This window comes from Ptiloglossa arizonensis, chromosome 8, assembly GCF_051014685.1.
Source record: "Ptiloglossa arizonensis isolate GNS036 chromosome 8, iyPtiAriz1_principal, whole genome shotgun sequence".
In the NCBI taxonomy this organism is placed as follows: Eukaryota; Metazoa; Arthropoda; class Insecta; order Hymenoptera; family Colletidae; genus Ptiloglossa; species Ptiloglossa arizonensis.
This window is the reverse complement of record NC_135055.1, coordinates 21,188,636-21,212,878: the sequence shown is the minus strand read 5'-3', so window position 1 is coordinate 21,212,878 and position 24,243 is coordinate 21,188,636. Positions and strand designations below refer to the sequence as shown.

The following is a 24,243-nucleotide window of genomic DNA, read 5'->3' as shown; positions in this document are numbered from 1 at the left end:
ATCGTTCTAAAGACACAAACCATGTTACCAAAGTAACCTTGGTCACCTGGAGGACCAAAGAAACTCATTTGATTCTTTTCCAGGTAAATAATTTTTCTTTAAATCACACAAGCTGACCTTGAAAGTTCCAAAGGGAGAAAAGGTGCTCCATAATCGTTCCAAAGACACAAACCAGGTTACCAAAGTAACCTTGGTCACCTAGAAGACCGAGTAAACTCGGGTTCGATTTTTTTCCAGGTAGGATCGTTCTCGCTGGAAAGTAATCGATATCACCGTTGTTGTTGGACTCTCCGCGTGTAAAATCGGCGGGAAAGTCCAGCGAAAGTGTTCTCGAGGCCGTAAACGCGAGTCTCGGTTCGAAAGACGCGTGAAACGCGCGGGCCAGCGGGCCAGCGGGCGTGAACGGGCATAGAGGTGGGCCAACCCTGTTTGTTTGCTCTTTCGCAAAGTCAACAAAAATTTCGCCGGCCCGGCACGAGCAGCGAACGAACAGTGGACAACGGTCGAGCCAAATGTAGTTGGCCGACCGGCCAAATGAGTTTGCGTCTATTATTACACTACACCCAGCCGTGAGCCACGAGCCGCCACGGGGCCCGGTTATACTGTCTATACTCGCTATACCGACCGCTATATACCCGCTACTATAGCGACTCCCTCCCCCTGCCCCCCACACGGTTCCATTTTTATTTTTCCACCGCCACGAGTCGCTCGTTCGTTATTCGAGCGGGCGCGAGACACCGATAATTAAATTCGAGCCCTGTAAACGAACCCCTCTTGTTCCCGCCATTTTTACAACGACCACCGTGACCAACGGTCCGATTCGTCGACGCGCGTTCTCCCTCGTCAATTTTATTCCCGGTTCACGATGTATGTAAATCGTCGATTTACGCTCGAACGATACCGTTGTGGAAACGTAAACAGGTGTGTAATAATAGTGAACGGTTCGTGAAGGCTCTCCTCGCGGGACGAGACCGTTTTCTAACGATAACGAGATCGTTTTCTTATTTATCGCCGCGAAGCTGGCGATCGTTTACCGAATAGGTACCTCGAATTTCGAACATCGAGGCGAAATATTACAAATATTGTACCTTCCCGACAAAGAAGATCGGAATCATCGTTACAGAAGAACAACTCGAAGATTACCAGCGACGACAAACAATTTTTACTCCTGATTCCAATAACGTATTACACAAGACACTGTACAATATTCAACGATACCGATTTTCGCGAGAATCAATATTCACAGAGTCGTTGAATATCCAGCTGAAATCGAGCCCTTTCGAAAATTTGAATTTCTCATTGCCAAAGATTATTTCCCGATACAGTTCCTTTGCGAGCTCGATACAACGAGTGTATATTCCGTAAGGAATGTTTCTCGATTGAATCGCGTTGTTCGATCTCTCGCGTATCGCGAACGACGCGAATTTTCAACGTCGCGGCACGGTGCTCGGGTCGATTAAAAATTCGGGAGCTCGAGGGTGATATATTTTGAGTAACGTTGCCAAGAATTCGCGTGTCCCGGGGCGCCGCGAATTTTTTATTCTCTCCGGAGCGTACCGCGCGAACCGAACGGAACGGAACACCGCGAATTCGTCGCCGATGTATTTGGGTCAGCGATGTCGGACACCGTGTTCTTTCGTATCGTTGTCCACGGTTGATTTCGCGTGACGAGACGTACGTCGTTTCGAGGGTAACGTAACGTCCAACGTTACGAGATCTCGCACGGGGCGTTAATCGAGATCTCGAACCGCGAGCCGCGCGTAGGTAAGAAAAACAAAGTCGCCGTTTACTCCGACGAAATTGGGTCACATATGCCGAAGCGAATATTATTATCGCGATCGCTGTTTCTCCGGTTCCGTGCGATCTTATCGGGCTCTGTGTGTGAATAGTAAACACGTGTCGTCGTTGAAACTAATTAACATTCGCCGCAATTCTTCGAGAGCGCGCGCGCGAGCGCACGTTACAGGTACTACGACGCTCGTAATTCTCGCGGTGCAAAGTGCGCGCTGAACGACCATTTCCCGCGAAAGTCGAAGAAAATACGTGGAATTTTCCCACTCGTGGGATCCTATCGAGAATCGAAGATTCGAACGCCCCGGAACTGGTATCGTCGACGCGTCCTCGGAAGCGAGCCGATAACGTCGTTAGACACATCGAGTACCAGTCTTCGATTAAGCCAATGCATTATTTATATTTTCCTCGCAAAATGGCGGGCCAACCTTGCCGGCTAATCTTTGCAACGTTCGATAGAGCGCGCGCCGATCGGTGAACGTTAAATATAAATTAATTATCCGATAGGTATAAAAATTTCGTCCCCTGTTTCTCAACGACGATCGACGAATCGTTCGGAGTCGAATCGTTGGCTTCTAAACGAGCAACGCGTTCTCGTTCAACCGTTGTGTACACGTTTCCCATTTTTCCATGTTTCGCAAAGTATTGCCAGCGCGTATGCACTTTCCCTAATGGAATCTTTTTACCCTCTAAATTTCACGTGCATTAATTCCCATGGAGAATGGTTACTCGACGGTGCTCCGCGTATCCAGCGACTTCGATACATTACGAACGCATAAATTTCGCATGAAAATCTTTTCACTCTCGAAAATTTTACGTACATCAATTTCCCTAGAAAATGGCCATTCGACGGTGCTTCGCGACTTTGATGCATCACGAACGCGTAAATCTCGCAACGAAATCTTTCCGCTCTCCGAATTGTACGTGCATTAATTTCCCTAGAAAATGGCTACCGGATGCTACTCCGCGCATCTAACGATGTATCGTAGATACATGCACAAATTTCACGAGAGAATCTTTTTGCCTTTCCAAATCGTACGTCCGTTACCCTAGAGAATAATTACGCAAAAGTACTTTCTCGACTTCGATTCTTCGCGAAATGTCGCGTGAAAATCTTTGCGTTCTCCAAATCGTACGTGCATTGGAAATTCACTCGGAAAAGTGACTATTCGGTTACTTTTAGGTATTAGGAACGCATAAATTTCGTAACGGAGTCGTCTCTCCACTCTTCGAACTGTGCGTGCATTAATGTTCTCGGAAAACGGTTATTCGGTTGCTCCGCGACTTTCGCGTATTAATACGAACGCATGGATTTCGTAACGAAACCTTACCGCTCTTCGAACCGCAGGTGCATTAATATTCTCGGAAAATGGCTATTCGACGTTAAGTGTGGACCGACTGGTGCACGTCTGGAGAGCACGGTTACGATCTAGAGATCGTCGTCGGACACGTGTTACCGAACGAACAGAACCGCGAAACGTATAGACGCGAGGACGTATCGTTTCTCGCGTGGACGTCGGGAAAGCGATCGGCAAGTCGCTCGAGCAACGAAAATAGCTTACGAAGGCAGGCATTATGAAGCTATGATAATATTTATAGACCGCCACCGTTGGCAAATAATGACACACGGGATCGCCGCGGGGCGGAATAGTTTCGTGTTTAATAAATAACGCGACAACGGACCGCGGCGTTACGTCGAATGATGCAAATCCTAGATTAATGCGCCGGTGTATCGTTCCACGTTCAAATATTTAACGCGATAACCCCGGACGATCCAGGACCGACGTCGATCTATACGCCAAGGGCTGGTTCCCGTTTTCAAATCGCTGGATTAATCCTGGCGAGCCCCCGCCATCGTTCATTTATCACTTTCGCGGCCACGGAATCTCCATCGTTCCCGTTTGTCTACGGTAGAAGCGATTCGTTCGGCGTTGCGTTTGTGCGGATCCACATCGCGAGCCGGAACGTTGTCGAGAAATACTATTCAGGTATTTCGTGCTTTCAGAGTAACGAGAGAGGTACTCGTTCTGTAACTTCGTCCGATTTCTCAGCGTGGTAGATCGTAGGTTGTGAATTTCGCTTCTCGTAGATTTCTCAGTATGGTAGATCATTGGTAGTGAATTTCTCTTCTAGTAGATTTTTTAGCTTCGTGGATTCCTCAGCGTGGTAGATCATTGGTAGTGAATTTCTCTTCTCGTAGATTTCTCAGTATGGTAGATCATTGGTAGTGAATTTCTCTTCTAGTAGATTTTTTAGCTTCGTGGATTCCTCAACATGGTAGATCGTTGGTAGTGAATTTCTCTTCTCGTAGATTTCTCAACATGGTAGATCATTGGTAGTGAATTTCTCTTCTTGTAGATTTCTCAGCATGGTAGATCATTGGTAGTGAATTTCTCTTCTCGTAGATTTCTCGGCATGATAGATCATTGATAGTGAATTTCTATTCTCGTAGATTTCTCAGCATGGTAGATCATTGGTAGTGAATTTCTCTGGTTGTAGATTTCTCAGCATGGTAGATCATTGGTAGTGAATTTCTCTTCTCGTAGATTTCTCAGCGTGGTAGATCATTGGTAGGGAATTTCTCTTCTCGTAGATTTCTCAGCATGGTAGATCATAGGTAGTGAATTTCTCTTCTCGTAGATTTCTCAGCAAGGTAGATCATAGGTAGTTAATTTTTCTTCTCGTAGATTTTTTAGCTTCGTCAATTTTTCAGTATGGTAGATCATAGGTAGTGAATTTCTCTTCCCATAGATTTCTCAGCATGGTAGATCTCAAGTACCGAATGTGTCTACCTATAGATCCCTCATCACAGTGGATCACAAGTACTGAATTTGTCTTCGTATAAATCTTTCGGCACAGTGGATCACAAGTACCGAATTTGTCTTCCTATAGATCTTTCAGCCCAGTGGATCACAAGTACCGAATTTGTCTTCCTATAGATTTTTCAGCATAGTAGATCATAGGTACTCAATCTCCGTTGATTTTCCAACACGGAAGATCGTAAATATTGAATTTGTCTCTCCATGGATTTCTCAGTACGGTAGAACACAAGTATTCAAACTATTCCCCCATAGATTTTTTAGACAATAGGTATCCTCGGTCTATCGTAAATACTCGCTCTGTCCCCCTACTGATTTTTCAGGACGATAGATCGTAGACCCTCTTTATGCTACGTGGAAGACATTAGTATACACTATACTATTTTACCAGCACGAGCGAGACCTTCGAAAGAACTCCACTCTTCCTCCAAATATACTTCCACAATTTTCGTACAATCCCCAGCCAGAATCTTATCGCGTGTTTCCATCGGAGCGTCTTCCAATCGGTTCGGAGATATCGGTGAGTCCGCCTTTCCGTTCTCCAAACTTGCCCATAGCGGTTACACGATATTTAAATCGAGCGACTGCGCTGGCCAGAAGAAGACGTTGAAGTTCATCTCGATGGTACTCAAGCCAAGACCGAAAGTTTTCTGGCCGAGTGTACGGATGCATTATCGTCTTGAAAAATGGGAATCTTGTTGAAAAACAATACATAGACCAACGTGTACACGTACATCCGTGTACGGTACCCTTTAATTTCTCGATCGGTGTAAAATTATCGCGCCTGAGTATTTCACGAAAACAGGGATCTGCGATCCAACGTTTCCGCGATGGTAGATCGAAATCGACGGTGGGACGAGAGGAACGATCGCGATGAAAAGGTTACGATAAATATTTGGTGCGCAAAGTGACTTATTTTCGAGACGCAGCCACTTCTAGATTAAAGCGTCGTTTCGCAGCAGCTGTTCGTAGTGGCCTCCATTGGCGGCGACACGCGCGTCGATATTACGTATCATCGATTGGCTCGCGCGTTTCACACTCACGGCGCAGACGCTTTGTATACGTTGTTGCAATTCTTGAATATTTTGCACCGTTACGTAAGGAAACCGCGGACAAAATCGCCGGCAAGGTTCGCTCGCGTTCATTCTTTCAATGTCAGTTTCGAAACACGCGAGTACTCGCGCCATCGAGCGTGTCGGAAACGATACGAGGACTACCGTCCGTTCCGCTTGGATCCTCTCTCGTCTTCCCGGTTGAACGTTCACGGACTTTTCGACGAGTATCGGTCCAGCACGTACCAATTTGTTCCATGAGTTTCGTCGTTTCTTCCATTGTGAAAAAATACTACGATACTTGAACGTTCGAACAATTGTAAATATACGAACGAGTCGAGAGATGTATCTAAACTTCGCGCACGTTCGTCGAACAGTAGTACAACGAGATACAATGTTTAGAAAAATAAAACGAATAGCTCTAACAACGAACGACGAAACTCATCGAGGAACTTATTACTTCTTACCAGGTGGTAATCGTCGAGTACTCGAACACTCGATCGAGTCACCGTAGTTTCATCGAGTCGTTTAAACAACGAATCGTTCGAATAATTCCAGACTCCGGTATCTCACCGATCGTTAACGTTGTTTTCTAACGATTCGAGGATCGCGATCCCCGTGATCGAAACTCTAAAGCCGTTCAATTTTGCTCGTCGAGAGCACTCCGAGTTCTTGTATCGTTTGTAACGACACACGATGGCGTTGAAACGATAACAATGTAAATTTACGATAATCACGAATTGACGTACAACCGGACGGAACGAATAGACGAGGATTGGCAGCTGTTTGGCTGGCCACTGGTCAACAAGGAAAATTTTGACAGCGGGTTGCTCCCGAGTCATTAAAGAGCTCGGTCGTGTTTCATAATAAATTACGCCTTGGCGGTAACAATATTATTTAGCGTGTCTGTTTCTCGTTCCCCATTCTTTGTAACATCGATCAAACGTTGCGTAACGGCAATTATTCCCGAACTCCCTTGGCTTTTCGAGCCGCCATCGAAAGCTCGCTCCGATTTCGTAAACTTCGTTGCACGCTCACGCGAGAAATTGCCCCTCGTTTTCTTCTTCTTCTTCTTTCTTTTTTTCTCTTCTTTTCTTTTCGGTTCTCCTCGGAAGCGAATGTTTATTATTTAAACGAATCCACGAGTAGACGCGTACCCGGCGTAATACACGGTGAAGAATTTCTCTCCCTTCGAGCCACGTTCCTCGAAACCGGGGAGAAGAGAGAGGGATCCCGATCGAAAGAAAAAGAGTACGGAAGAAACGAAGCGACAACGATGAAGTCAATTTCCATAAAGAGCAATTTGCGCTCCGCCGTCTTCCCGTTTATTTATAGAGTTCGCCAAGACGAACGGGAGCATGAAAAGGGAATCCACGAGACAAACTGAGAGGAAAAAACGATCGAACCGTAGAAAAGGCAGACCAGGAGAGAGAAAGAGAGTGAGAGAGAGAGCCACGCAACCGAGCACGTACACTCTGCATATTTAACACAATCAGAATGCATCGAGCCAAGAACATCGTGGAAGGGGACGCAATTTTTCGCCGCGCAAATGAACGACACCGGTGAACGTGAGCCTCATTGTCGTAGCAAAGATTCCCTTGAACTTGCACGAAATAAATACCACCTCCCTTTCTGGTTACATCGAAACCAACTACGGGAGCAACGCGAGAGAAATAGTTCCTGTAACGCACGATTGTTTCTTCTTTTTCTTTTTTTTCCTTTCCATTGAAATCTCGACAACGTCGAGACGAAATAAATACCACATCTCTTTTTGGTTACATCGAAACCAACTACGGGAGCAACGCGAGAGAAATAGTTCCTGTAACGCACGATTGTTTCTTTTTCTTTTCTTTTTTCTCTTTCCATTGAAATCTCGACAACGTCTCTTCGATTTTATCACGAAGAACGACACTCGAGAATAATTCCAGCCCCGCGACAACCAGCGCGATACTTTGAGAGCTAGGTTTTATATAGTTTAAAATATTGCTCCGAAAGATCGGTACGCACCGAAAATTATTTTTGGTTCGTCTAATGAATAGTTGGGTGCCTCTTCGCCAAGTTTACTGGCTAACACCGGAAGCAGCTTATGAATCAACTGGAAACTTGGTTAACGTTTTACCTCTGTCGTGGATTCGACGATCGTTTCGATTTTCTTCGGTATTTTTCACACAGGTACTATTGCGTTGTTCGAAAAGTCATTTTATCTTTTTTTTTTGGTGAGAATGAATAACGATTTTTTCAGAGTGTACAAACGTTTTATTAAATTATATATTCTCCATTTTGGAAAACGAAGGACTTTCCGAACCTAATGTATTCTCGATAAAAGTCGATGAAAGAAATGGGGGGAAATTATTCCTTGGAACGATTGTTGTAAATATGGAAGATGAAACACGGATGGAAACTATCGGTCGAGGCTCGTGCAACTCGTCGTAGGATGAATTGTTACGTCTATGGCTGTTGGAACAGCTTCGTAGAAATAGATTAATTTTAACACGTAGACCGCCAAGTACGAGTTAACTCGCGGACTGGACGTTTGAAAGAAGAATTAAAATAAGTGCCCGCCAGGGGAGTGAATATTTATTCGCTGAAGAATAAAACAACCAACGGGTTGTCTCGTGGCTGCGGTTTCCGAGATGATTGGCGCCGGGAATCATTTCGTCCGACAATACTGTGGCATTCGTAACCAATCGTACACCGGCATTCTTTCCACGAGGAAAACGAATTTTCTGCAGAGAGAACGCTAGTTAGCGCTGTATGAATGGATTTCTATCGTTTCGTGTACCAACGAGTTCTCTATTAATGGACAACGAAGAGATTATGTTGCTCTTGTACATCGAGGGCACACAAAGACGGGAAAAAATGACGGGAACATCAATGGGAATGTTTCCAAGTTAGTCGCAATGTGATTACACGCGTCCTTTGATTTTCATTTTGATTCATTTTTTATCGTTTCCTCTCTCTTTGTTCGTGTTTCCAATTCGTTGGTATTTTCCGTTTCGGAGAAACTGCAACAAAATCCATTTAAGAAATCGACCATTCGTTGGACAGTTTTTACCTTTTCTGGTCCGTATTACCCCACATACCGAAACCACATTTTCGAAAAAGTTGCACGAAAATAGTACATCTTCGAAAATAACTTGGAAACCTACCGATATATAATCTCAGGTGTTTGAACCACCATTCTTCCCGATGCAAAATTTATACGTTTCTAATATTTTCTTCCAAACGGAAAAAAGAGCACTATTTTTAATCTCAGGTCTTTGAACCACCATTCTTCCCGATGCAAAATTTATAAGTTTCTAATATTTTCTTCCAAACGGAAAAGAGACCATTATATATAATATCAGGTGTTTGAACTACCATTCTTCCCGATGCAAAATTTATAAGTTTCTAATATTTTCTTCCAAACGATAAAACACCACTATATATAATCCCAGGTCTTTGAACCACCATTCTTCTCGATGCAAAATTTATAAGTTTCTAATATTTTCTTCCAAACGATAAACCACAACTATATATAATCCCAGGTCTTTGAACCACCATTCTTCTCGATGCAAAATTTCTAAATTTCTAATATTTTCTTCGAAGCCGGAAAAAGGTGGTCCAGGATCCACATTTTCCCCCCATACGTTTAGATAATCTCCCCTAGGTTGGATATCGAGCCAAGCTCTCTTGGGACATCCCGGTAGCTTCGAGAGAATTCCGGATTCTGTGCTCGAGCGGACGATCAAAAAATAACAAAAAGTTCGTATCCCGCGGACACGGAAAAAGGCGTTCTCCGGGGAGAGAATGTTCCACGTCGATAATAGAAGTCGCGGCCATAATTCACCGTGCGTAATTCAGTCAACGTGCAATTATCGGGGCAATCGTTCGGGCACGTGTCGAAGTTGAGTCGCGGCCGTATCGAATCGCGTATGTATACGAGTTACGCGTGCTCGCGGTTGCGAAACGCGCGCGTATAAATTTCTACGGTGCAGAAATATCGTCGTCGTCCGCGTGGTAGCCCGGCGACCGACTGGAGACGCAATTAGACTGGAAAAATATTAGCTCGGTAACGCGAGAGCCGTGTAACGCGATGCCTTTTAAATTCGGTAATTGTCCGCGGGGAGAAAGTGGTTGCGACGACAACCACCACGACCACCACGACGACGACGACGACGACGACGACGACGTAATTGACGACGTCGCGAGTCCTGTCGTCACCCTCTAAAATAATCCGCAACCATCCACGACGCCTAGACGTCGTTCAGTTTTTTCCACCTTCTGGTGACGTTCGCGTGAAATTTTCCATCCATACCCACGTGGTTTGAGAAACAAACGAAAGTCTCGCAGCCTCGGCCGGATGAATCGATCTCGAGTAAGCGCGATAGAAAATAATCGAAACGAAAAAATAAATTAGATACTCAACGAGTCGGAATATTGAGAGTCTCATTGTGGAACTTGTACGGAGTTATTTTAATTTTTATATCGCGTGTCGGGGTGTTAAAAAGATGAGAAGTTTTTTGAAATATTATGACCTCGAAGAGTTAGTCGAGACGAACGCTACGTGGAATAATAATTTCAGAGCATCGATAGAACGCGTGGTTTTCGCTTTGTAAGAGATCCTCGTGTCTCGATGGAACACTTTTCGATACGAGGTTCTCCGTAGCGCTCGGATAGTACACGCGGGGACCAAAATGGCGGTGAAGGTGTCGGAGAGGGTCGAAGTCGGATTCAAAGGGCCGTATCGCGATCGTCGAGCCGCGATAAAGCGCGATACGTCTAAACGCGCGAGGAATCTCCGTATCCTCGGTATATTCGAGGGATAGCCCGTTGCTCGGGGCGAGGAAAAAGTTTAACGCGAGCGCGCGACATTTGTTATTCCACGGCTGCATTCATCGATCATTCCTGCGACGTTGAATTATCGTTAAGATGGGATAACACACCCGACGGGAACCTCCTCGAGGGAATGTAAATATTAACGCACGAATTTCAATTTGTTCTCGAACGCGACCTTTGCTTTTTCGGGAACGCCCGCAGCCGATCGAGTACCAGTCGCTTCGAACCGAAATCGTTGATCGCGCGAATTAACGCCACGTTCGGAAAAAAATTGCTAATCGATGCAAAATTTCGAGTGAACTTAGTCGCTCGTAGAATATAGTACGACAAACGTACCGCAACGAATAGTAACAGTCATCGAATACAATGAGTCGTTACAGTCATCCGTAGAATACGACAAGCGTACCGCAACGAGTGACTGTAATCATCGTTGGTATCGAAACGTTTGAAGGTGAGTTTCGCCGAGAAACGAGCGCGAGAAGCTTCGAGTCTCAACGGTGCAACACGATGCACTCGATGCAACGAAAAAGGGGAATTCGAACGGCTGCGAACGAGACGACGATCTGCGTGCAGTTTGCATCCATGACGCGTGTTGCGCGCATCTGTAGCCCATGCAGAACCGTAGACGCCAGAAACTGGTCTGGGTACACGGAAGCCATTCTCGACAGATGCACCAGTCGGAGCGCTGCAATTTCCATACGAGTGGTACACGCGGCTCGATCAGCGACCGAGAAATAGACGTCAACTTGCAACTTAACCCTGAGCCGGACTCGGGACAACCGAGAACCCGCGCGTTTAACGTTCGATGCGAACCGAGACTGAGATTGTTGGACGAACGCGTTCTATGTGAACAGAGACTAAGATTGTTAGAACGAACGCGTTCTATGTGAACAGAGACTAAGATTGTTAGGACGAACGCGTTCGATGCGAACAGAGACTAAGATTGGTAGAACGAACGCGTTCTATGTGAACAGAGACTAAGATTGTTAGGACGAACGCGTTCGATGCGAATAGAGACTAAGATTTTTAGGACGAAGGCGTTCGATGCGAATAGAGACTAAGATTGTTAGAAAGAACGCGTTCGATGCGAACAGAGACTAAGGTTGTTAGGACGAACGCGTTCGATGCGAATAGAGACTAAGATTTTTAGGACGAAGGCGTTCCATGCGAACAGAGACTAAGATTGTTAGGACGAACGCGTTCGATGCGAACCGACACTAAGATTGTTAGGACGAACGCGTTCGATGCGAATAGAGACTAAGATTGTTAAGACGAACGCGTTCCATGCGAACAGAGACTAAGATTGTTAGGACGAACGCGTTCGATGCGAATAGAGACTAAGATTGTTAGGACGAACGCGTTCGATGCGAATAGAGACTAAGATTGTTAGAAAGAACGCGTTCGATGCGAACCGAGACTAAGGTTGTTGGGACGAACGCGTTCGATGCGAACCGAGACTAAGATTGTTAGATTTGAACAATTCTGTTCTTAGTGCTCCGGAAGAAGGTGGAAAACCGAGATCGAATTATCCACGAAGGACGGGAACCTTCCAGAAATCGAAGATTCCCCACGATCGCCGCATTGGGGAAATCTAGAAACGGAGTATTGTAAGTGATAATACCGTGTCGATCTACTCTGAGAAGCGAGTTAACTATGCGTAGCTCTCAAAGTGGAGGAAACGAAACGGTTAACGAAATCTTTCTGTACGCGTTCGATCGAACAATTTTGTAATAGTGCTCCGAAAAGAAGTAAGATATTATGAAGATGAGAAGATGAGAACCTTCCAGAGGTAAAAGATACCCAGCGATCGCTGAGAAAATAGAAACTTAAAAATGGAGCATTGTCAGTGATACCGCGTCGATCTACTCCGAGGAGCGAGTTAACTCTGCGCGGCTCTCAAAGTGAAGGACGACGGACACGGTAACATAAATAATTTCCAAGTAGACGTCGCGTCCTCCGACTCGACGAGAAACACACCGATAAAATTTGTAGATTTAATTGGGAGGAGTACCGTAGTCCTACCGGCTATTATAAGACGCGATATAAAAATAGAGAACGTAATTGGTGAGATCGTACGGGCGGTGACTAATGGAACAGAAGCCACGAAAGATCGGGGCAACAATATCGAACGTGAATTTCGTCTGATTAAGTCGAAGCCGATGATACGATCCCTTCGTTAGCCGGGTGCGAGATGGAAGAATATAAAAGGGGCGCGTTGACAGATAAACGCCCGTATACCGTTTCATCGGTCGAATAACACGCGAAGGGGAGAAGAGTAAGGGAGGATTATCAAAAGGCCCGTTAAAAATCGTTAATCGTCGGGCACGGTTGGAGTTGCGCCAAATTACGATATTCGCGTCACGACAATGAGTTATATTCGGTAGTTGATAGTTCGCGGTCGCACGCGTGACCGCGGCCATGTCTATTTTTACACCGTTTCATCTTACGCGGACCAGCTTGACGATTCGGTCGTGAACACCGAGGGCCGTGTTCCGCGAGCATCGGAGCCATCGGAAATATCGGCTTGGTATCGGATTCGGATTAATTCGGCTACGATCGACCGGGTTCATCGCCGATAATTCCGCTAAACCGAGAAACCCTACGGGTAGGTTCGTCCTCGGCAAGGTGCACCCACCGTTCCCCGACACCGAGTACATTTTTCAACAGCTAAACGAGAACACCCGACCCGTTCCATCGATACGGAGAAACCCGTATCCATTATTTATGGAACACCCTGTGCGCATCGACCGTCAAATTCCGTTCCTATGATTTATTACCACTGTATAACTGTTCAGCGAGAAACGCGGCCAACAATGGCGAGCATCGATATTTAAAGTTTCTCCCAATAATCAATGGATACCCTGTACATCGACTCGCCAAGTGTTCGTAATTCGTCCCGGTGTGTGTTTTCGACGAAAGTTTCGCCAAACGAAACTGTACGATGTTCGAGTCTACGTCTACCAACCGATGGACACGCTACCAGCACCGTGTGCATCGAACTTTCATAGCGTCGCGTAATTCAACGACACCCGTTACATCGATTCGCAAAATTTCGTATTTGTTCGTCGATCGGTAGCGGTGGCCATCGCGTCGATTTATCAAATCGCGAAGAACGAGGAAGAACGGTCGCGCCCGAAACGCACCGAGTGGGGAGGAAAACATAGAAGAGTGAGTCCGGTGTCGGTGGGTAAAGTCAACGACCGAAAATGCCGTCTGTCCTGAAAAAAGGCCGATTCCGTTTACGAAACTCCCCACGGGAAAAGGTACGCCGGCGCCAATGATCGCATCCCTGGCCAGGAACGCGTATTTACATCGTGCACGCATTAGCGCACGTAGCTAGGTACACGCGAACGAACGAACGAACGAACGAACGAACGAGCGAGCGAGCGAACGAGCCGGTCAGCTGTTCGAACGACGACGTCCAGACGCGAAATTCTCGAGTGCGGCGTGCCGCGTCCTCGAGACGATTCCGTTCCTCGACCTCGTGGAAACGGGGCTAACCGCGCGAGACGCACGGCTCTGCAGACAAGAAGATGGCGGGGGAGGCGGGGTTGATGGACAAAACGCGAATTAGGTTAGGTTGCACCGCGCGCGGTAGGGCGGACGGGAAGGGAGAACGAGGAAGAGTGAGAGAGAGAGAGAGAGAGAGAGAGAAGGCAGGCGGCGAAGGGAATTCGGGAAACGAGGGGAGGGAGAGACACGGAGAGAGAGAGAGAGAGAGATACAAACGACGAGAAGCTGGTCGAGCGACTGGCACCGCGTAGAATTGTACGATCCGTTTCTGAAATTCCGGGCGTACGCGAACCGTACACGATGGATCAGGGTGGAAAAGCGTGGTTCGGAGGGTCAGTGAGAATGCTGGCAGGTCGATAGCAATGGCGCCGCGAAGCTACGAAGAAAATCAATCCTGTACGACACGCGACGTGTTTTGACGCGCCTACTTTCTTTCGAGTGGTTTTCGGCCGGTCCGTGTCCCGATGGCTCGCCGCGACGCGATTTAACGATCATCGAGGTTATCGCGACGATAGACCGAACCCGTTAAAGGGTAACGCGATGGGGAGGAAAGAAACGCGACGCGAATATACCAAGCGGAGTACTGACGTACCGACCGAGGTGGCCGGAAAAGACGAGGCCGCAGGGCCACGCACACGCACACACAAGTTAAGATCGCGCGTACGTACACCGTGACGGCACCATAAGCCAAGGTGGCCAGAGCGCATACGGTGCACGCACCGATGATACCCGTCGCGATCGCTCGGCTAATGAAAATTTCGTATCGCTTACTTTCGACCACTCGTTCCGTCGTGGAGAGCTTCTGCGAGTTGTTCGAGGTCATGCTGTATCGGGATGGTTGACGGGTGGACGCCGGTCTCTCGGTCTCTTTCTCTTCTCTATTTCACTCTTCCCCGGTCACAGGATCGTCTCTCTCTGCCACTCTCTCGGCGTGTCACTCGGTCGCTGGTATTTTTTTTCCTTCTTCTTCCTCTGGCCGTAGTTACTCGCGCGAGGTAGCACCTTCCTCTCGAACGGGGGGTTGGGTGGAAGGAGAGGGCGGTATTTTCACCTCGAGAGCCCGGCGCGGCACACACACATACACACGCACGGAGTGGGGGAGGGAGGAGAGACGGGGGTCGGAGAGGTGACGGAAGTTATCGCACGGTGCGGCACATCGGTGGCTCCGGAGCGTTGTTCATTGGGCGTTTGCGGAGTGAGAAATTATTCTGCCGTGTCCCTCTCGCTCCCCGTGTATTTACGACACCGACCGACCAGTACTCCTCTCTTCTGCTCTCTTTCTCGCTCTTACTCGCTCCCTCTGCCCGACGAAAGGTACTACCAACGCCTTTTGCGGGGCGAGTAACTGGATCGCTGGACCACGCGAGCTGCACGACCAGCACGACGGGGTCTCGCGATTGCGGTACCACCACACCGAGCAGCACAACCGAGCCTCCGTGGAACGACGGTCGAAAGACGACGACTTTTAATAAGGACGAGGTAGAGGACAACGACAACGATCGCGCGGCGTGAGCACAGGGAGAACGGTCGCGACAACGACAACGGCGGCGGCGGCGGTGGCGACGGTGAAGACGATGATGACAACGACCACGACGACGGCGACTGCGATGACACCGTAATGACGAGCACCGCGACACGAAACCGTGACACCGACACCCACGGTCGAAAACACCACGCCGCTAAATTCTACTACAAGATGTCTGTCTGTCTGGCTCTCCGCGGCGCGCACACTGACGGCTCCGCGGCTACGGGACGGTCGCGCAGCCCTCTACGCGCAGCGATCATTCGAGAGCGCTGATTGGCCGTGCCGCCACCAGCTGCCGCCACCCGCTCCCCGTGCGAAGGCGCCACTGACCGTTGTCGAGAACCAACGATCTTACACGCGAATTAATCAAAAATCCGTGTCATTCGAGACCGATGGAAACGATATCGATGTTTCTCGTCCCGACAGATTTCGCGAAAACGACCGAGAACCGGAAAAGAGACTACCACGATCGATACCTTTAAATAGGTCACTGGGTCGTTCCTCGCTTTCGAATTAACGCTGCGTTAAATATCACGAACCGTGGACCTTTTAACCCTAGATTTCACGTTTTCTTCTTCGTTGCGTTTTCCATCTCGATCGATTTATATTTTCAACCTTTCGATCCGTTTCACGGCGGCTGTCTCGTTGAAACCTTCGATCCCGATGTGAACAACGGCCGGTAAACCGAATACTCTGTACGAGTGGCGCGTAATTCGAATCGGTTCTTTCGACGCGCAGTCGGTACGCGCGATATTGCGCGACACCGCGAGGACAACGCAAGTCTGGTAAATAAATCTATTTAAAAATCGTAATTCGAGTCTACTGTGTGTATTTGCATTACAAACGCAACGTTCTTTGGAAGGAATATCGTAACACGTCAAACATTAACATTCCAATTTTGGTCTTTTCTCCACCCACGCCTTGATTCTCGGTAATGCCAAAATTTTCTCTTTCAGAGCCTTCAGATGCGGTTTGTCCTCGGTGATGTCCCCTCCGTACGCAGTGTTCAACGCATCCGAAGTGGCAACGAAGTACAAGTCCGCGTAAGTCAACTGAAAAAGAGAACGGATCGTCCAGTCCCTGCACACGATCGGAATTTACGGCCGTGTAAAAAATACTCACTTTACCACCGTGCAAATATCCACCATTATTTTTAGCCAGTTCCTCCAATGCGTTCATATAATGCGGTATCGTAACCTTGAACAGATTCTCTTTCATGTTTGCTTTCGAAACCTCATCCGCTTTGTAATAATTCCTAATCATAACTGCAAAAAAGAGAGAGAAAAAATATACGAGACTCGTCGTACGCGATTAAAACTTAATTGGGCGAGATTGGGCGTTATTTACGGAAGTACATCCGTAGAGAGGAATGATTTCTCCCGGCGAGGTAATCGATATTTACTTATTCTAAAATCGTAAATGGCGTGAGCGATAGCGTCGATCTGCAGGTTGTCCAGATCGGTACTGCCGGCCAGATTGAACTGTTTGGCCAGGTATCGGCAAATGGGCAACGATTGCGTGTAAATTTTCCCACCCATTTCCAACATGGGCAACTGACCGAACGGGGTCGCTGTAAAAAAGAAAACGAAAATTACGTTTCGTAACGAACCACGAAGCGAAACATTCGATCGCGGCGATATTTCATATTTACTCGATTTCATTTTAAGCCATTCATCGGTAAGAGAGAAAACACGAACGTCCTCGAACTCGACGCCAGCGTAACTGAGGATGAATCTTATCGGTTCTCCTAGTCCCATCACGTTGAAGTACACCAATTTATATTCCGCCATGTTTCGCCAATCTAACAATACGACGGATGAAAAATAACCATTCGGTACGAAACGATGCTTTCGAACGCTAAAAGTCAAACATTCGTCCGCGCAGATACGAACGCACCACGTTGAAAATTATTCGCAAACGTTGTATACGAAATACAACGTAGCCGGTACGTAAATGAAAATCGCACACGGTGATATTTTCCCCGCGATGCTCCATCTCGTAACTAAAATACATCGTTATCCTCGCGACGCGATGTTTCGTAAATGCACGGGAATATGTGTCAAGATAAAGTCACACTTTGTCCCTGGATTTCGAGACCGTTTGATAATACACTTTCCAACTTCGAGCAAACGTCCTTAAGAGAGACCGGACGTTAATCGTAATGCTCGTGTTTCCCGAATTTAACGACTCGTTTCTTTTATTTTTTTTTTTTTTTATTTTTTCTTTATGCATTTTCACGTGTCCTTGAAAGCGTTCGTGGAGTGTTCCGGTCCTCGAAATAAATCGAACGTTCCGAATAAACGATGGAATCGCGTCCAAGAGAGGTTCGAAACGCCACATCGGGTTAAATTACGATCGAACGACCGCGAGACACGAATGTTCAAGATTTTTTTCATCGTTGTTCCTTTCTCGAGTGCGTACAAGGTTCAAACTTACCAATAAATTCAACGCGAACGCACAAAATTCACCAAAGACTAACCGGTTCCTATGGTTAGGTAGGAATTATATGTATCCCCACTTCGTTCCAATCGATTCTCGTCTGCGTCTAGTTTATTAATCCTTCTTTGTCAGCACGATACCAACCAGTCCCTGATTGGTCCTCTGCTACGAAGCAAGTTGATCCGATGCCTTCCCTCTTGGCCACTTTCACCTTCAACCGACTGCGTTCTTTAGCGTACGAGTCATTCGACGATACGCGTGCCTGCAAAAGTTTGCAGAAATTATACCAGATGGCCATCGTGCACAATCGCGCATTTTCATGGCGATAACGCGATCGTATCGTTCCACGAAGTAAGCCGAATATCGTTCGCGAGATAGAAACTTGGAATCCGGAGCGGTTAACCGAATACTTTGGCACAATGGCTTCGTCGTATTTAATTGCAAACGTTTAACCAAGGTTTCCGTTCCAGGGGTCCTCGAGACCTCCGCCTCGAGAGATCCGATCGAAGACCATAATAAAAAAGAATCTAATTTTTTTTTCGATCCACGCACGACGACTCGACGAGATAAGAAGCCTCGTCTCCGAAAAGAAGACAAAGAACCTCTGTTCCGATAGCACAATGGCCAATTGGCGATTTATCTTAATTACGTTTATCTTAACGAGGGGGAAGGATTTCTGTGAAATCGGCGGCAAAGCGTTTAAAAATAATACGTTCAATAGACGTTTCGAAAAAACCATGGACATCGCGAAACGATTGTCGACGGATGTGGTGCCCAGCAAATACGTGATCGCGATTTCGGTCGATTTACGAAAAGCCGAGTTCCACGGTTCCATACGTATCGATATCGATTTACTAAAGGTTAGTGATTTCGACGCCTCAAAGTTATGTTATCTTAGTTCGTATACCAACGATTGGTATTCGTTTAACCGTTGTACCGTCAGAGTGAACGTAACGCTGTTTAATTCTACCAAAGCCTCAAAGTTACATCGTTTTGCATTCGAAGAATTTAACAATCTCGTCGATGAAATTGTACACGGAAAGATGGCAAACGGAGGTACAGATAAGGTCGGTGTTCCCTGTAGAAAAATACGAAATGTTGGTAATCAGGACGTTGAGACCGATGCCACCTGGGCCGTATTTTTTAAAAATGAACTTCAGCGGGGATTTAAAGGAGAAACTCCATGGATTCTATTTGAGCAAGTACACCGATCTTGACAAGTATATCAGGTAATTGAATCTCTAATGGATATCGACGATTAAAACGAAACGTTTATCAGTTCTCGGTGAAAGCGGTTCGGTAATATCCTATCTTAATTAAATCTTCGAGTCGTACGCGGTTCGATGAATTATCGGTGTTACAGAAAACTGGCGGTAACGCAGTTCGAGCCGCTGTACGCGAGAAACACGTTTCCCTGTTTCGACGAGCCGAGTTTCAAGTCCACGTTCATCGTTCGTATCCTTCATTCGGAGAAGGCACGGTACCATGCGTTATCGAACATGCCGGTGGCGGTAAGCGGAGTTTATCGTTCGTAAGGTTATCGATGTGTCGTTTCGTCGTTGTAATTTCGTCACGCAGAGAATGGAAAAAACGGAGAGGGAGACGGTCACGTACTTCGAGCCGACACCACCGATGTCCACTTACCTGGTCGCTTTCGTTGTAAGCGATTTCGATTGCGTGGGAACGGACATGAAGCTTCTGGACGGAAGGAAAATTCCGTTGAACGTATGCTCGAGACCCGTGTACGCTCACAAAGGGAAATTCGCTCTGAACGTTGCGGTCCGCGTGATGGACTACTACCTCACCACATTCAACACCGATTATCCGCTACCGAAACTCGGTAACATCTCGTAGAAATTTTCTCGTAGAAAAAACCTTCGATAGAGATTCACGTAGACGATACGCATTCGATCGATCAGACTTGGTCGCCGTGCCCGATTTCGCTGCCGGTGCAATGGAGAACTGGGGCCTGATCACTTTTCGCGAGACCGAGTTGCTTCACAGCGGGAACGACAGCTCCAGCCAGAACACACGTAGCGTCAGCTTGACGGTGGCCCATGAATTGGCGCACATGTGGTTCGGGAATCTGGTCACCATGAAATGGTGGAACGATCTCTGGCTTAACGAGGGATTCGCCACGTACATGGAACACATGGCGATCGACTTCGTTTTCCCGGAATGGAACGAGGTCCGTTGTTTTCGAGTTCACGCTCGGTTAGCGTCGACCTCGCGAGATCCCTTCCACCGAGGCGTCCATCCTCGTGTGACTCACACCCTGTCATTGGGAACGTTGGGTAATAGATGTGTACGATAATTCGTTGAAAGATACGCCGCTTGACGGTGTTGTATTTTTTTTTATCGTACCGTCGCGAGAACATTGTCAACCGTTTGGTAAAACTGTCCGCGAAGAACTAGTCCAAACGCGACGGTACTCCAAACGGTTATCAATCGTGTATGCAAATTCGATACTCGCGAGGTATCGCTTCGAAATTGTCAACACGGTGTGAACACGGTACGAGATCTCGGTCGTAGGTACGAAAGGTCGATTCCAGGAACGAATTCGCCACCGTCCCTCCTTAAAACGTTCCAAGAGTCGATCGCGTGACTTTTAACGAGGTATTAGAATTCCTCCTTGGTACATGGATCTCTGTTTAGCGATGATTAATCGGTCCATCGAATCGTACACAACCTTGACGCGGCACAGATGTAACAATATCGTTGAATGTTTTTTCAACGAGAGACTTTTATACGTTCTGTTTCTCGTTCTTCTTTAGATGGACTCGTTCCCCTTGCGCACGAAGTACGTCTCCATGAAGCAGGACAGCAAGCTGCGTTCTCGTCCCATTGTGAAGCGTGTGGAGGATCCCGGGGAAATCGAGGAAATATTCGACCGTATGTCCTACCAGAAGGTATAATAAATTCGATGAAAGGACCGAAACTCGATTCGTTGAAATCGAGTCGATCGTTAGGCGGCAGCCGTGATCAGGATGCTAGAGGACGCGATCGGCAATTCGAAGTTTCTTCGCGGCCTGAGGAGCTACCTGGAGAGATATCGGTTCAACAACACGGACTCGCACGACCTGTTCGAAATTCTACGGAACAACGCCGACGGGAAGATCGATATCGTCGAGTTCATGACACGCTGGACCAAGCTTCCCGGATTTCCAGTGATAAACGTCGTTCGTCGCGGTAAAGCGGTCTTTCGGTTGTCTCAGCGCCATTTTGGGAACAATACGTTCGAGTACGTGCAACTCGACCCGGCGAGGGTGAAGTCCGAGGGCGTAGGCGGGGTACGAAACCCTTAACTAGAAATAGGAACGGGGTAAACTGTCTTTGCGAGACAGGACCCTCGTTTCGCGCGCAATAGGCAGGTCACGAGCCTACGGGCCAATAAACGTCACGGTGAGTGGTGACGAGTGGGGGAGAAACCGCACGATTGGTACACCGAACGAAACTCGTCGGTGCTGAAAAGTCGTGGTCGAGTAGACCGTCCAATCGAGGACTCAAAGGAGCAAACTTGTCTTCAGCTGTATCACCTGCCCTTCTGTGGATCCTTAGAGATGGATAGAGGGTGATTACAAATCGGCAGCCGTCTCTCTTTACAAAATGATGGATCTTCAAGCATCTACATCATCGTGACACGGAAGACAACCGAGGTCAACTACGACACTGAAACAGGGTAGCTACAACTGCCCAATCTTCGTCTTTGACCAGTCTACTCGACTACAGTACTGACGAGTATCGCGACATCCAGTAAAGAACTTCCTCCTCGAGAAAATCAACGAATGTTCGCATCCCCGTTATAAATCACGGTCAAGGTTTCCCACCATCGCGTTGTCTCGATCGATCGCTGTCGATTTTCGTCACGGTGATGGTAGAGGGACCGGTTGATTGTAAACCAACGCAAAAATATAAACACTCGTTATCTCTGTTCGCGCGAAACTTACCCACCACTGTCCGAGGCACGGAGTGGGAAGTTGTGGGAGAGGGTGGCGCGCGCGTTCACGCATGCGCGCTCGGTACCTAACTCTCTCTCGGCCAGGCTATACAACGGTGTTCAAACTCTTGACGCGCGCAACAAACCACAACGAAACATCGTTCTCGTTTAGCAAATACGGGAGCTGGACCATTCCCGTGAAGTACACAACGAGCAGAATGGACGAGGAGAAGCTCGATTGGTTCCTCGCGAATTATTCCTGCGGTAATGATGACACACGCGTGAGCGAAATAATTCCTCGTTGATCCAAGCTACGAAATTTGCAGTGGAACTGTCGCTGGAAGGCAAGGTCGACTGGATTAAACTGAACCACAGATCGATCGGTTACTACGTCGTGAATTACACGGAGGAAGCTTGGAAAGCGTTCGGAGATTTGTTGACCAACAGTCACAAAGTAAGACGTACGCGGTGAATCAGTCGCGCGGTACTGGTCTCCTAACAGGTGTTCGTTTCTAATTAACGCAGACATTGAGCCCGGTGGACAGAGCGGACTTGTTGCACGATGCTTTTCTTTTAGCGGGCACCGCCGATTTGCATTACTCCACGGCGATGAACTTGACCTCTTATCTCGCGATCGAAACCGCTTATCAGCCTTGGGCCGTGGCCGCCGAATGGTTCGGGCAAATGAACAGATTGCTCTTCAGGACACGCGTCTACGATCGGTTTCAGGTGATCGTTCGAGCGAATTCGAGAAACGTCGAGAATTCACACGCCCAAATACACGAACCTTTACGAGTGTTTACAAATCTCGCGACAGTGATCACTACTCTTTATCGTCTTTCAGACCTACGCGAGAGGCCTCGTCGATCGGATCTATCGCAAGGTCGGATGGCGCATCGACGAGGAGAAATCGTTTGCCAAGAGGTTGGTCGATATTATTTTCATACCTAATCTTAGCATCTTTGCAAACGAAAGTAACTTTTCTTAGGTAAATTTAGAAACGAAAAACAGAGTATAGAGTTCACGAGCAGTATCGTTATTATTCTATTCGTTAAATAGATAAAAACCCATCGAACTTCTATCGAGTCGAGAAGGTGAAGCGTCTCGGGAAATGTTCGCGCAAAGCTGAGAGACTTTCACGGATACAATAATTATTTATTTACGATTCGTAGCGATTGTTTCGTCGCACGGTTTCTTCGTCTTTTCTCGTGTCTTAGCTTCAATTAAGGAAAAGTGTTTCGATTCGTTTCAAGAGAACTCGGCGTGTTGGTGTTGAACACAGCTTGCACCGTCGGTCACAGACACTGTCTCAACGTAGCCGGGAGGAAGCTGAGGGCACTCCTAGGGGGCGACGATGGAGGAACGTTGCCGGCCGATATTCGGTCTATCGTTTATTCGTTCGGTGAGGGGAGAAAAGTTCATAAATACGTTCCGCCCCGCGTCTTTATTATTCATGGTATAATACCGCGATAGGCCTTGTCACGCAGTTGGACGACGTTGGATCAATATTTGAAAACATGTCGCGGCTACTCGCGAGGGAGACCGACGTGCAGGAGAGGGAACGTCTGATCATCGGACTGGCCAACGTTCAAGATAAAAGTATCCTTAATCGGTTCGTCGGCGCGCAATTCGTTCGTAGACCGATCAATTAACGAGTCTCTCGTCTATTCTCCGTGGTTGTTTCTATTCTCGAATGATCGTTTCTTAAATTCTGTCGAGTTGCATAGGCGCGGTACACGATCGTTGAATTTTTACGTATTCTCTTTCGTTTCTCTTTTCTATCGTTCAGATACCTCGAGCGCGTAACCAACGAGAACTTCGTACGCAAACAAGACTTTGCCGACGTGTTGATCAAAATCGCGATGAATCCCACGGGACTGGATGTGGCCTGGAATTTCGTACGGTACGAGTTACCAAGGGGATCACTTCGCGTATCGGGAACGGGAGAGATAACGATCCCGATGGTTATCTCGCGTCAGCGGAAAATCGTGGCTACAAAGTAAATCTCTTTTGGTAGATCTCGATGGGAGAGCCACGTCGCAAAGTACATCGCGAAGGGCTACGCTTTGGATAAGGCGGTGGTCGCGATCGTCTCGCTGTTCAAAGACCGTCAAATGCTGCAAGAGGTGATCCTTTCGGTCCGCGTGGCCCGGTAACGGGCGAACGTCGTGAAAGATTTTCTCGTTCCACAGGCCAGACGATTCTTTCTAGAGCACACGGATCTCGGGGTGACCGAGAACACCAAGAGGAACGCTATCGAGGAGATCGAAAGCAACATCCATTGGCTGGACGTGAACGTGGATACGATCGATGAGTGGTTGTCGGCAAATGGCTTCGATTAAATCTCGC

At 47.4% G+C, this 24,243-nt stretch overlaps 3 protein-coding genes across 6 annotated transcripts in view; 1 reads left to right on the top strand and 2 right to left on the bottom strand.

The window, feature by feature from the left end:
• LOC143150331 (uncharacterized) overlaps positions 1–787 on the bottom strand; it is a 61,527-nt gene extending 60,740 nt beyond the window's left edge. Inside the window, exons 1-2 of the mRNA XM_076318514.1 lie at positions 739–787; positions 118–660 (exon numbers count right to left, since the gene is read on the bottom strand). Of these exons, the coding sequence (XP_076174629.1) occupies positions 118–660; positions 739–787 (592 nt within the window). The remainder of the gene's footprint in view (positions 1–117; positions 661–738) is intronic.
• Positions 788–16,324: 15,537 nt separating this feature from the next.
• On the bottom strand, positions 16,325–20,329 carry Gsts4 (glutathione S-transferase S4). 4 transcript variants are annotated; one of them, XM_076318089.1, is made up of 6 exons: positions 19,602–20,329; positions 17,998–18,219; positions 17,170–17,319; positions 16,921–17,088; positions 16,641–16,783; positions 16,325–16,570 (listed from the first exon to the last, which is right to left on the bottom strand). In XM_076318089.1, the coding sequence occupies exons 3-6, from the start codon at positions 17,306–17,308 to the stop codon at positions 16,403–16,405; spliced, it is 618 nt and encodes a 205-aa protein (XP_076174204.1). In that variant the 5' UTR covers positions 17,309–17,319; positions 17,998–18,219; positions 19,602–20,329; the 3' UTR covers positions 16,325–16,402. The 4 variants fall into 4 exon arrangements, with proteins under 4 accessions (XP_076174204.1, XP_076174202.1, XP_076174203.1 ...); XM_076318087.1 differs by having other exon boundaries at positions 17,955–18,219; positions 19,602–20,326; XM_076318088.1 differs by lacking the exon at positions 19,602–20,329 and adding an exon at positions 19,293–19,466 and having other exon boundaries at positions 17,955–18,219.
• LOC143150695 (glutamyl aminopeptidase) lies at positions 18,578–24,243 on the top strand. The gene is made up of 18 exons (XM_076319142.1): positions 18,578–18,817; positions 18,933–19,186; positions 19,321–19,477; positions 19,536–19,797; positions 19,877–20,145; positions 20,732–20,866; positions 20,927–21,154; positions 21,302–21,353; positions 21,516–21,528; positions 22,079–22,158; positions 22,221–22,348; positions 22,420–22,623; positions 22,739–22,818; positions 23,148–23,296; positions 23,368–23,506; positions 23,684–23,797; positions 23,912–24,046; positions 24,077–24,243. The coding sequence occupies exons 1-18, from the start codon at positions 18,578–18,580 to the stop codon at positions 24,234–24,236; spliced, it is 2,799 nt and encodes a 932-aa protein (XP_076175257.1). The 3' UTR covers positions 24,237–24,243.